General features: G+C 34.9%; 1 protein-coding gene and 1 long non-coding RNA gene across 35 annotated transcripts in view; one reads left to right on the top strand and one right to left on the bottom strand.

Annotated features, from left to right (window-relative positions):
- LOC149129272 (uncharacterized) overlaps positions 1–14,031 on the top strand; it is a 30,494-nt gene that overhangs the window by 5,239 nt on the left and 11,224 nt on the right. For 2 of the 10 annotated variants that reach the window (XR_016240147.1, XR_016240148.1), the window contains exons 2-3: positions 814–832; positions 11,331–11,498. This is a non-coding gene — a long non-coding RNA (uncharacterized LOC149129272). The other 8 variants (XR_016240155.1, XR_016240146.1, XR_016240152.1 and 5 more) reach the window with 8 other exon arrangements.
- LOC149129270 (uncharacterized) overlaps positions 3,429–14,031 on the bottom strand; it is a 70,560-nt gene continuing 59,957 nt past the window's right edge. For all 25 annotated transcript variants that reach the window (XR_016240145.1, XR_016240130.1, XR_016240131.1 and 22 more), the window contains one exon: positions 3,429–3,766. Coding sequence is in view for 3 of the 25 variants with exons in the window: in XM_089346637.1 (XP_089202763.1) it covers positions 3,645–3,766 (122 nt within the window). In the remaining 22 variants the exon portion in view is untranslated. The remainder of the gene's footprint in view (positions 3,767–14,031) is intronic.

Here is a 14,031-nt window from a genome sequence, read left to right as displayed (position 1 = left end):
AGTCAGACGAAATAACTAAGGAATAAGACTGAGTTAAAAAGAATTCCACGTTTCACTCGCAGCCTCCCCGACTTCAGCCAATCACATGACAGCCTCACGAATGGGCTGAGTAACGGAGGAAGAAGCAGAATTATTATAAGATTGAATTTTCGTTACCAACCCGGCTGAAACTGGCTCTGGCTCCAACTACAAATGTTGTGTTGTTTTTAGAAGTTCTCAATTAAAATCTCCCACCATACCTTAGTCACGTTCTGTTCCTAAAACTGGCTGAATGATAACTGAGTTATTCAACACAGAGCATCTCGAAATAAATGCACCACTGGGAATGATGTATATTGGCTAATACTGGGTTGGGTACACAAGAAAGTTTTAATATAGAGTTGCACATATTAGTGGATGATCAGTTTGTAATTCTGGATCATTTCCTTGTATCCAGAATAATGTGGCTCCTGGCCTTGCCCGGTTCCATGGTGGTAATGTAAAAAGCATCCTGAAAACTATTTATTTATTTACTTATATATTTATTCATTTATTTATTTATGTATTTATTAATTTATATATATATTTTTTTTATTTATCTATATTTTTATTTATTTATTTATTTATATATATATATATATATTTATTTATATGGTGTGGCTCCTGGCCTTGCCCAGTTGCTCCCAAGATGTCCAGCCGATGCCAGCAGACAAAATGGATGGTAAATGAGGATAGAATTTATCTATTTTGTATTGTTATTTTGTCTTTTTCGGGATTTGTGGTTTTATTGTCTAATCTTTTTTTCTTTTTTTTTTTTTTTCTTTGTCTTTGCAGCTTTTCCACATAGATGTTGGTATCATCATCATCATCATCATCGTTTAACGTCCGCTTTCCATGCTAGCATGGGTTGGACGATTTGACTGAGGACTGGTGAAACCGGATGGCAACACCAGGCTCCAGTCTGATTTGGCAGAGTTTCTACAGCTGGATGCCCTTCCTAACGCCAACCACTCAGAGAGTGTAGTGGGTGCTTTTACGTGTCACCTGCACGAAAACGGCCACGCTCGAAATGGTGTCTTTTATGTACCACCCGCACAAGCCAGTCCAGGGGCACTGGCAACGATCTCGCTCGAAAATCCTACAGGAGCCAGTCAGGCGGTACTGGCAACGGCCACGCTCAAAATGGTGCATCTCATGTGCCACCCGCACAAGAACCAGTCCAGGGGCACTGGCAACGATCTTACTTGGCTTGCCGGGTCTTCTCACGCACAGCCCATTTCCAAAGGTCTCGGTCCGTAGTCATCGCCTCGGTGAGGCCCAATGTACGAAGGTCTTGCCTCACCACCTCAGCCCAGGTCTTCCTGGGCCTACCTCTTCCACGGGTTCCCTCAACTGTTAGGGTGTGGCACTTTTTCACGCAGCTATCCTCCTCCATTCTCACCACATGTCCATACCAGCGCAATCGTCTCTCTTGCACGCCACAACTGATGCTTCTAATGTTCAGCTTTTCTCTCAAGATACTTACACTCTGACGGGTATTCACATTGACATTACACATCCAACGGAGCATACTGGCTTCATTCCTTGCGAGCTTACGTATGTCCTCAGCAGTTACAGCCCATGTTTCACTGCCATGTAGCATGGTTGTTCGTACGCATGCGTCATACAGTCTGCCTTTTACTCTGAGTGAGAGTCCCTTTGTCGCCAGCAGGGGTAAGAGCTCTCTAAACTTTGCCCAGGCTATTCTTATTCTAGCAGCTACACTTTCAGCGCACCCACCCCCACTACTAACTTGGTCGCCCAGATAGCGGAAGCTATCGACTACCTCTAGTTTTTCACCCTGGAATGAGATAGAAGTTGTTTCCTGTTTGTTTGCAGTCTTTATTGCACCTGAACATCTGCCACAAACAAAAACTAACTTGCTAGTTAACCTGCCTTTGATGTTGCTGCACCTCTTATGTGTCCATAGCTTGCACCGGGTACATCTTATAGAGTTACTACCTACTCCTTTTCTACATACTGAGCAGGGCCATCTACCTGAAGGGGTTTGTGTTTTATCTACCTTCCTACTTATTAGGCCCTTCAATTCTAGACCTTGCTTCCACACCTGAAACTTCTCCTCTAGTTCTGATAGTGACTCCGCAATTAGGGCAAGGTCATCAGCATAGAGGAGCTCCCAGGGGCAACCTGTCTTGAACTCCTCTGTGATTGCCTGGAGGACTATGGTAAATAATAGGGGGCTGAGGACGGAACCTTGGTGGACCCCTACCTCTACCCGGAATTCATTGCTGTACTCATTTCCAACCCTCACCTTACTGGCAGCATCTCTGTACATGGCTCGCACAGCTCTCACTAACCATTCTTCTATCCCAAGTTTCCTCATTGACCACCAGATAAGGGATCGGGGGACCCTGTCAAAGGCTTTCTCCATGTCAACGAAAGCCAGGTACAGAGGTTTATCCTTAGCTAGGTATTTCTCTTGCAACTGTCTCACTAGAAATAAGGCATCAGTAGTGCTTTTACCTGGCACGAACCCAAACTGCATCTCATCTAAATTGATTCGCTCCCTAATTAGTTGGGCTATGACCCTCTCTGTAACTTTCATAACCTGATCTAACAGCTTGATGCCTCTGTAATTATTTGTATCTAAAGCGTCCCCTTTACCTTTGTAGCAGTTGACTATGATGCTGCTACACCAGTCATAGGGTATGACTCCTTCGTGTATCACCTGGTTCGTAATACGGGTGACTAGGCTATAGCCAACACTGCCAGATATTTTGAGCATCTCTGCAGTGATTCCTGATGGGCCGGGGGGGGGGGGGTATACATTACATAAATGTGTATGTGCGTGTGTGTGTACAACATGTCCATATACGCATGCATATATACACAGACTGAGAGAAGAAGAAGAGGAGAAGGGGAGTTAGCTGCCTGCTTATATTTGTACTGATGATGTTATTGAAATTACAATAATTATTATTCTTATTAATCTCCCTTCCAACATTCTTGCCTCCTGTTTTCATTTCTTCCTTATTCCTCCTCTTCCTCCCCATCATACCACAACCTCTGACCCCTTGCTGCTTCTCCTTAACCATTTATAGACACGCTCGTGCACATAGACGTCATCTGCCAAATTTCTTTTCTGCTGTGGTGGCGGCAGTGCTGGTGTTGTCCTTTTCTCTCACTATCAGCTTAGTGTAATAATATTTTTCCTTCATAAATGGTAGCTGACCGCACCATACAGTAAGGTTTTAGCAAAGTTGTATTGGAATAATGGGGCTGGGGAGCGGGACATCTTTAAAAATGTGTGTGTGCATGCGTCTTTCTGTAAAAATATATACAAGTTGGGGGGGCCAAAGGTCATGTGCCAAGATTAAGACTCTAATATCTCTATTGCACATTTCAAAAACAACCCATTTATATTTAATTAGAAAGCAAAACAAATTAGCAAATGTCTGTAGCTTTTATTCTTCGTTGCATGAGGAATATCAACTCCCTGTGACAATGTGTGCACAAATTTCTTTGGACTTTTTTTCTTTTTAAAGCCTCTTTCTGACAGAGACATCTCGGTGGTGAGGGGTCCACTTTGCTATGTGTTGGGCACACCGTATTGCATGAACTTCTCGAACAAATTGACCGGCCGTTGTATGCGATGTTGCTTTTTCTCACGATGCTTTTGGTTGGAGATGTCCACAACTGTTCTGTTCTGTTTTGTTGCACCATCGCAACCAGACTGAAAAACAAGTCCAATGTGCTCCGGAATTGTCAAAGACGTGTTTCAGTTTTTCTAAAATGGAGTGAAATAAAATAATAATAATAATGATTTCTTGTTACTCTTATCAAACTCATTGGGCCCCAGGTTAAGCTAAACTCTCCTTATTCTCCCCACCAAAGTGAGGGAGTTTGTGTGTGCTCAATGTTTTCCCATTAGATAGTCTGGTAGGTCTGTTGTCCCTTCATTTAGTTCCTTAGCCATCATAACTGCCCCCGTTTCTCTCTCTCTCTCTCTGCCTCTTCAGTATGTATGTGTTGGGGGAGTCTGTAATGTCGTCATGGTTACTGTTTTTTTTTTTTCGTTTGTTTTTTCACCACCACAGCTTTACTATTAACAATATTTCAGTCGCATTTTTAAATCTGATAATTTCAGGGCAGGAAACTCATGATTGTCACCTCATCCCTCCCTCCCTATTTCTAATATCTTTCTAAATTCTGTTGCTACAACTACTTTGACGACCACCACCACCACCCACAAGTACTGCTACTACTACTGTCATGTCTCTGAATCGGCAGAGCGTCAGACAAAAGGTGCTTTATGGGTAGGTAAGTCTGTTTCCCTTGCTAGCTTTGAATCTGTCAAAATACAGGATGGGCCCAAAGTCACACACTGAGACCCCCCTCTCCCCCATATTTCAAAAACAGCACTTTATGGTTAATTACAACACAAAACTAATTAGGAAATGTCAACATCCTGATTACAAGGGTTCGAAACATTCACCATTTGCAGATTTTTTTATTGTTTGTTGTACAAGGAACAGAATTTCCTGCAGAGATCTTTGCACAGGTAGGGGAGGGGGCAACCATTGGTATTTGTCCTGCACACTGCATGTTGCATGGACTCTTTGCACTAATCAGGCACAGGCTGTGTGGTAAAGAAGCTTGCTTTCCAACCACATGGTTCCTGGTTCAGTCCCACTGTGTGGCACTTTAAATAAGTGTCCACTAAGCCTCGGGCCAACCAAAGCCTTGCGAGTGGATTTGGTTGACAGAAACTGAAAGAAGCCCGTCGTGTGTATATATATATATATATATGTGTGTATGTACATGTGAGTGTATCTGTCTGTCCCTGCCACCATTGTTTGATAGCCGATGGTGTGTTTACGTCCCCCGTAACTTAGCAGTTTGGCAAAAGAGATAGAATAAGTACTAGGCTTAGAAAAAATAATTCCTAGAGTCAATTTGTTCGACTGAGAGGCAGTGCTCCAGCATGGCTGCAGTCATGTGACTGAAACAAATAAAACAATAATCGACCAACAGTGTTTCAATGTTACACAAAATAATAATGATGATTAATAGTAGTATAAGATGTTATATTTTCGTGTGTGACTTTTGGCCCACCCTGTACCCAGAAATATGACCACCACCACAAAAAATAATATTTTTTTTTGCTATTGAAGTATCGAACGGGGTAGACAACTCTAGATATGTTTTGCTCTTATTTGACCTCCGTGAATTACAGCTTGTTTTTGCCAGATGGTAAGATGCATCTGTATACACACACATATACATACATGCTGCTGCATGCAGATAGAGAGATTTGTAAGCCTAATACTTATTCTCTTTTGCCGAAACCACTAAGTTACGGGGACGTAAACACACCAGCATCGATTGTCAAGCGATGGTGGGGGGACAAACACAGACACACAAACACACCTACATATTTTGAGGGAGGGGACTAGTCGATTATGTTGACCCCCTAGCGTTTTAATTACCCTAACCCTTATAGGTTGAAAGGAACAGTCGACATCGGCGGAATTTGAACTCAGAACGTAAAGACGGACTGAACACCGTTAAGCACTTTCTCCGGCGTGCTAACGATTCTGCCTTTAAAAATAATAATAATGTTCGTAATCCTTTCAATTATACGCATGGGCGGGGGCAGTTAATTACATTGACCCCTCAATGTTCGTCTTTTAATTAATAATCGGTCCCAGAAGGATCTTAGAAGCTAAAACACATTCGTCCAGCGAAATAAAGATTCTGATCGCAGAGAAACAAAGGGAAGTAACTCGGAGAAGCCAGAGTAAAATAGAGACGTTACAGATAGATGGCGCTGGTGTTTGTTGTTGGTTTGTCATAGCAATGGCGGTGAAGATGGCGGTAGGAACTCGTTAAAATTACTCTTTTCCTTGTTTCAGTCCTTTTGACTGCGTCCAAGCTGGAGCACCGCCTTTATAGTCGGTCAAATCGACCGCAGGACTTACTCTTTGTAAGCCTGGTACTTATTCTATCGGTCTCTTTTGCCGAAACCGCTAATTTACGTTGACGTAAACACACCAGCATCGGTTGTCAAGCGATGTTGGGAGGTGGGGACAAACAGACACACAAACATACATATATACAACGGGCTTCTTTCAGTTTCCGCCTACCAAATCCACTCCTTACGGTCTTTATTTCTTTCTCTGTCTTATTTCTGTGACCGGTTTCAGTCAGTATTTGTATCCGCCATCACTTGTTTACAACCCCAGGACCAGACATTTTATTTTCTTTTCGATAATTTATTAAGTTTGATTCGTTCGACGAAAACCGTTCACAGGGAACACGTCTGTGGAATACACAGCCACTTAAACATTAATTTCACCGTGCCCCAGTCCACTTACCTGGCAAAAATCACTTACACCTGTAATTCAAAGGGACCGGCCTTGTCACATTGTATTTCTTTGTAAATTACGTGAAGAAGACGTGTCTGCGGAGTACTGAGCCACTTGCATGCTAATTTTCTGTTGATTGAATTGTAATCGATATGTCACTTTCGCTTCATACTGTTTTATTGACCTTGAAAAATAAAGCTGACAAATATATACACATACATTACTAGATTCATAATATATACACACAAGCACATACATTACTAGATTCATAATATATACATACAAGCACATACATTACTAGATTCATAATATATACACATACATACATTACTCGATTCATAATATATACACACACACACACACACACAATACTAGATTCATAATATATACACATACATACATTACTCGATTCATAATATATACACACACACATTACTCCATTCATAATACACACACACCTTACTAGACATATATTACGCTATTCATAATATATACACATACATTACTCGATTCATAACATATACACATACATTACTCGATTCATAATATATACACATACAAACATTACTTGATTCATAATATATACACACACATTACTCGATTCATAATATATACACATACATAGATCACTAGGTTCATAATATACACACATTACTACTTGATTCATAATATATACACATACATTACTAGACATTGTAGACACTAAATTATCATACTTAAATGTTGTAGAAACTAAATATATAGAATATAATCATATTTAGACATTGTAGACACTAAATTATCATACTTAAATGTTGTAGAGACTAAATATATAGAAAGTAATCATATCTAAACATTGTAGACACTAAATTATCATACTTAAATGTTGTAGAAACTAAATATATTGAATGTAATCATATTTAGACATTGTAGACACTAAATTATCATACTTAAATATTGTAGAAACTAAATATATAGAATGTAATCATATTTAAACATTGTAGACACTAAATTATCATACTTGAATGTTGTAGAAACTAAATATATAGAATGTAATCATATTTAAACATTGTAGACACTAAATTATCATACTTGAATGTTGTACAAACTAAATATATAGAATGTAATCATATTTAAACATTGTAGACACTAAATTATCATACTTGAATGTTGTAGAAACTAAATATATAGAATGTAATCATATTTAGACATTGTAGACACTAAATTATCATACTTGAATGTTGTACAAACTAAATATATAGAATGTAATCATATTTAAACATTGTAGACACTAAATTATCATACTTGAATGTTGTGCAAACTAAATATATAGAATGTAATCATATTTAAACATTGTAGACACTAAATTATCATACTTGAATGTTGTAGAAACTAAATATATAGAATGTAATCATATTTAAACATTGTAGACACTAAATTATCATACTTGAATGTTGTAGAAACTAAATATATAGAATGTAATCATATTTAAACATTGTAGACACTAAATTATCATACTTGAATGTTGTAGAAACTAAATATATAGAATGTAATCATATTTAAACATTGTAGACACTAAATTATCATACTTGAATGTTGTAGAAACTAAATATATAGAATGTAATCATATTTAAACATTGTAGACACTAAATTATCATACTTGAATGTTGTAGAAACTAAATATATAGAATGTAATCATATTTAAACATTGTAGACACTAAATTATCATACTTGAATGTTGTAGAAACTAAATATATAGAATGTAATCATATTTAAACATTGTAGACACTAAATTATCATACTTGAATGTTGTACAAACTAAATATATAGAATGTAATCATATTTAAACATTGTAGACACTAAATTATCATACTTGAATGTTGTACAAACTAAATATATAGAATGTAATCATATTTAAACATTGTAGACACTAAATTATCATACTTGAATGTTGTACAAACTAAATATATAGAATGTAATCATATTTAAACATTGTAGACACTAAATTATCATACTTGAATGTTGTACAAACTAAATATATAGAATGTAATCATATTTAAACATTGTAGACACTAAATTATCATACTTGAATGTTGTAGAAACTAAATATATAGAATGTAATCATATTTAAACATTGTAGACACTAAATTATCATACTTGAATGTTGTAGAAACTAAATATATAGAATGTAATCATATTTAAACATTGTAGACACTAAATTGTCATACTTGAATGTTGTAGAAACTAAATATATAGAATGTAATCATATTTAAACATTGTAGACACTAAATTATCATACTTGAATGTTGTACAAACTAAATATATAGAATGTAATCATATTTAAACATTGTAGACACTAAATTATCATACTTGAATGTTGTAGAAACTAAATATATAGAATGTAATCATATTTAAACATTGTAGACACTAAATTATCATACTTGAATGTTGTAGAAACTAAATATATAGAATGTAATCATATTTAAACATTGTAGACACTAAATTATCATACTTGAATGTTGTACAAACTTAATATATAGAATGTAATCATATTTAAACATTGTAGACACTAAATTATCATACTTGAATGTTGTACAAACTAAATATATAGAATGTAATCATATTTAAACATTGTAGACACTAAATTATCATACTTGAATGTTGTACAAACTAAATATATAGAATGTAATCATATTTAAACATTGTAGACACTAAATTATCATACTTGAATGTTGTAGAAACTAAATATATAGAATGTAATCATATTTAAACATTGTAGACACTAAATTATCATACTTGAATGTTGTAGAAACTAAATATATAGAATGTAATCATATTTAAACATTGTAGACACTAAATTATCATACTTGAATGTTGTACAAACTTAATATATAGAATGTAATCATATTTAAACATTGTAGACACTAAATTATCATACTTGAATGTTGTACAAACTAAATATATAGAATGTAATCATATTTAAACATTGTAGACACTAAATTATCATACTTGAATGTTGTACAAACTAAATATATAGAATGTAATCATATTTAAACATTGTAGACACTAAATTATCATACTTGAATGTTGTAGAAACTAAATATATAGAATGTAATCATATTTAAACATTGTAGACACTAAATTATCATACTTGAATGTTGTACAAACTAAATATATAGAATGTAATCATATTTAAACATTGTAGACACTAAATTATCATACTTGAATGTTGTACAAACTAAATATATAGAATGTAATCATATTTAAACATTGTAGACACTAAATTATCATACTTGAATGTTGTAGAAACTAAAATCATATTTAAACATTGTAAACACTAAATTATCATACTTGAATGTTGTAGAAACTAAATATATAGAATGTAATCATATTTAAACATTGTAGACACTAAATTATCATACTTGAATGTTGTACAAACTAAATATATTGAATGTAATCATATTTAAACATTGTAGACACTAAATTATCATACTTGAATGTTGTAGAAACTAAATATATAGAATGTAATCATATTTAAACATTGTAGACACTAAATTATCATACTTGAATGTTGTAGAAACTAAATATATAGAATGTAATCATATTTAAACATTGTAGACACTAAATTATCATACTTGAATGTTGTAGAAACTAAATATATAGAATGTAATCATATTTAAACATTGTAGACACTAAATTATCATACTTGAATGTTGTAGAAACTAAATATATAGAATGTAATCATATTTAAACATTGTAGACACTAAATTATCATACTTGAATGTTGTACAAACTAAATATATAGAATGTAATCATATTTAAACATTGTAGACACTAAATTATCATACTTGAATGTTGTACAAACTAAATATATAGAATGTAATCATATTTAAACATTGTAAACACTAAATTATCATACTTGAATGTTGTAGAAACTAAATATATAGAATGTAATCATAGTTAAACATTGTAGACACTAAATTATCATACTTGAATGTTGTACAAACTAAATATATAGAATGTAATCATATTTAAACATTGTAGACACTAAATTATCATACTTAAATGTTGTACAAACTAAATATATAGAATGTAATCATATTTAAACATTGTAGACACTAAATTATCATACTTAAATGTTGTACAAACTAAATATATAGAATGTAATCATATTTAAACATTGTAGACACTAAATTATCATACTTAAATGTTGTACAAACTAAATATATAGAATGTAATCATATCTAAACATTGTAGACACTAAATTATCATACTTAAATGTTGTACAAACTAAATATATAGAAAGTAATCATATCTAAACATTGTAGACACTAAATTATCATACTTGAATGTTGTAGAAACTAAATTATCATACTTAAATGATGTATATATATATATATATATATATATATATATATATATATCATATAGGAGTGGCTGTGTGGTAAGAAGCTTGCTTTCCAACCTCATGCTTCCAGGTTCAGTCCCACTGCATGGCACCTTGGGCATGAGTCTTCTGCTATAGCCTTAAGCCGACCAAAGCCTTTGTGAGTGGATTTGGTTGATGGAAACTGAATGAAGCCTGTTGTGTATGTATATATATATATATATATATATGCGTGTCTGTTTGTCCCTCCACCATCGCTTGACAACCGATGCTGGTGTGTTTGCATCCCCGTAACTTAGCGTTTCGGCAAAAGAGACTGATAGAACAAGTACTAGGCTTACAAAGAATAAGTCCTGGGGTCGCTTCGTTCAACTAAAGGCGCTGCTCCAGCAGGGCCACAGTCTAATGAACCAAAACAAATAAAAGATAATATGGTCACAATGAATTGTCTTATGATGAATTTCTCTTCTGGCAAATTTTTCCAGACAGGGGAAGGGAGACATATTAGGGTCTCCCCTGCTGTCCCTTATTCCCACCACCACCTGTCACTTTTATTTATTTGTAAAAAGTACTTTTTTGGGTTTTTTTTTTTTTTTGCTTCTCATTTTTCTTTTCAGTTTCAGTAAAGGAGTCGCCCCACTCCTTGATGGGTTGTCTCCTCAGTCGTCATCATCATCATCAGATGAAGAATCGTTTCCATTGGAAGTAAACCCCATTGGGGCCAGAGGAGAAAAATGAACCTCGTCCCCCCAGAATACGATGAAATACAACATGACAATCAAATGGTAAGTCAAAAATTTATTGAGAAAAAAATTGTTTGAAAAAAAAATGGATATAATTGTAAATAGACAATAAACGATGAAATTAATTGTAAAGACATAACCACCCTGCAGTGGGGCCAGGGTGGACGTCTCATCCTCATTTGTATAAATTCATTTTTCATATGTTATATGTCCCCACATACTTTGTTTGTCCCCTCTTTGTGGCCCCTTGTGGTTAATAAAAAAGCACAGTGCATTCTGTCAACACCCCAAATGTAAAATTCTTCCCTGAAGACAGAGGCTGGTGTTACCCAATGATGGAATCAAGTTACAATCATTATTTTGGACCACCAAGCCCCTCCTCCACAAACAACTGCTGGATTCTCAAAGCTCTTAGTCAACCCCTTTAATTCCTGATACCATTTATATTCTGTGTAAGTCGGACCTTTTTATCTGCATACATGTGTATATTTTTTGTATACCAACATGTCTAACTTGCTTCTCCTTACATTTACTCCTCTTCCTGCTCAAGTTGAAATCTCTTGAACACTATGAAGTGTATTCTATGTTGAGACTACCTGTCTCTAATCTATAAACTACATACATATGTATAGGTGCAGGAGTGGCTGTGTGGTACTTAGCCTGCTGACCAACCACATGGTCCTGGGTTCAGTCCCACTGCATGCCACCTTGGGCAAGTGTCTTCTACTATAGCCCTCGGCCAACCAAAGCCTGGTGAGTGGATTTGGTTGACGGACACTGAAAAAAGCCTGTGGAGTTTGTATGTGTATATATATATATATATATATATATATGGCGGTGAAGATGGCGGTAGGAACTCGTTAAAATTACTCTTTTCCTTGTTTCAGTCCTTTTGACTGCGTCCAAGCTGGAGCACCGCCTTTATAGTCGGTCAAATCGACCGCAGGACTTACTCTTTGTAAGCCTGGTACTTATTCTATCGGTCTCTTTTGCCGAAACCGCTAATTTACGTTGACGTAAACACACCAGCATCGGTTGTCAAGCGATGTTGGGAGGTGGGGACAAACAGACACACAAACATATACACACACATACATATATACAACGGGCTTCTTTCAGTTTCCGCCTACCAAATCCACTCCTTACGGTCTTTATTTCTTTCTCTGTCTTATTTCTGTGACCGGTTTCAGTCAGTATTTGTATCCGCCATCACTTGTTTACAACCCCAGGACCAGACATTTTATTTTCTTTTCGATAATTTATTAAGTTTGATTCGTTCGACGAAAACCGTTCACAGGGAACACGTCTGTGGAATGCACAGCCACTTAAACATTAATTTCACCGTGCCCCAGTCCACTTACCTGGCAAAAATCACTTACACCTGTAATTCAAAGGGACCGGCCTTGTCACATTGTATTTCTTTGTAAATTACGTGAAGAAGACGTGTCTGCGGAGTACTGAGCCACTTGCATGCTAATTTTCTGTTGATTGAATTGTAATCGATATGTCACTTTCGCTTCATACTGTTTTATTGACCTTGAAAAATAAAGCTGACAAATATATACACATACATACATTACTAGATTCATAATATATACACACAAGTACATACATTACTCGATTCATAATATATACACATACATACATTACTCCATTCATAATACACATACACCTTACTAGATTCATAATATACATACACTACTAGATTCATAATATATACACACACACTCTCACTACTAGATTTATAATATATACACACAAGCATATACATTACTCGATTCATAATATTTACACACACACACACACACATTACTAGATTCATAATATATACACACAAGCACATACATTACTAGATTCATAATATATACATACATAACTCGATTCATAATATATGCACACACGTTGCTCGATTCATAATATGTACACACACCTTACTAGATTCATAATATATACACATACATACATTACTCGATTCATAATATATACACATACATACATTACTCCATTCATAATACACACACACCTTACTAGATTCATAATATATACACACACACTCTCACTACTAGATTTATAATATATACACACAAGCATATACATTACTCGATTCATAATATTTACACACACACACACACACATTACTAGATTCATAATATATACACACAAGCACATACATTACTCAATTCATAATATATACACATACATTACTCGATTCATAATATATACACACACACACACATTACTTGATTCATAATATATACACACACATTATTCGATTCATAATATATACACATACATTACTCGATTCATAATATATACACACAAGCACATACATTACTAGATTCATAATATATACATACATAACTCGATTCATAATATATGCACACACGTTACTCGATTCATAATATGTACACACACCTTACTAGATTCATAATATATACACATACATCCATTACTCCATTCATAACATATACACACACATTACTAGATTCATAATATATACACATACATACATTACTCGATTCATAATATATACACACACATAGATCACTAGGTTCATAATATACACACATACATT

This window comes from Octopus bimaculoides, unplaced genomic scaffold (assembly GCF_046866305.1).
Source record: "Octopus bimaculoides isolate indiv1 unplaced genomic scaffold, ASM4686630v1 contig85, whole genome shotgun sequence".
NCBI classification, from domain to species: Eukaryota; Metazoa; Mollusca; class Cephalopoda; order Octopoda; family Octopodidae; genus Octopus; species Octopus bimaculoides.
Note: the sequence above shows the minus strand (reverse complement) of the source record. Positions and strands in the feature narration are given on the sequence as shown.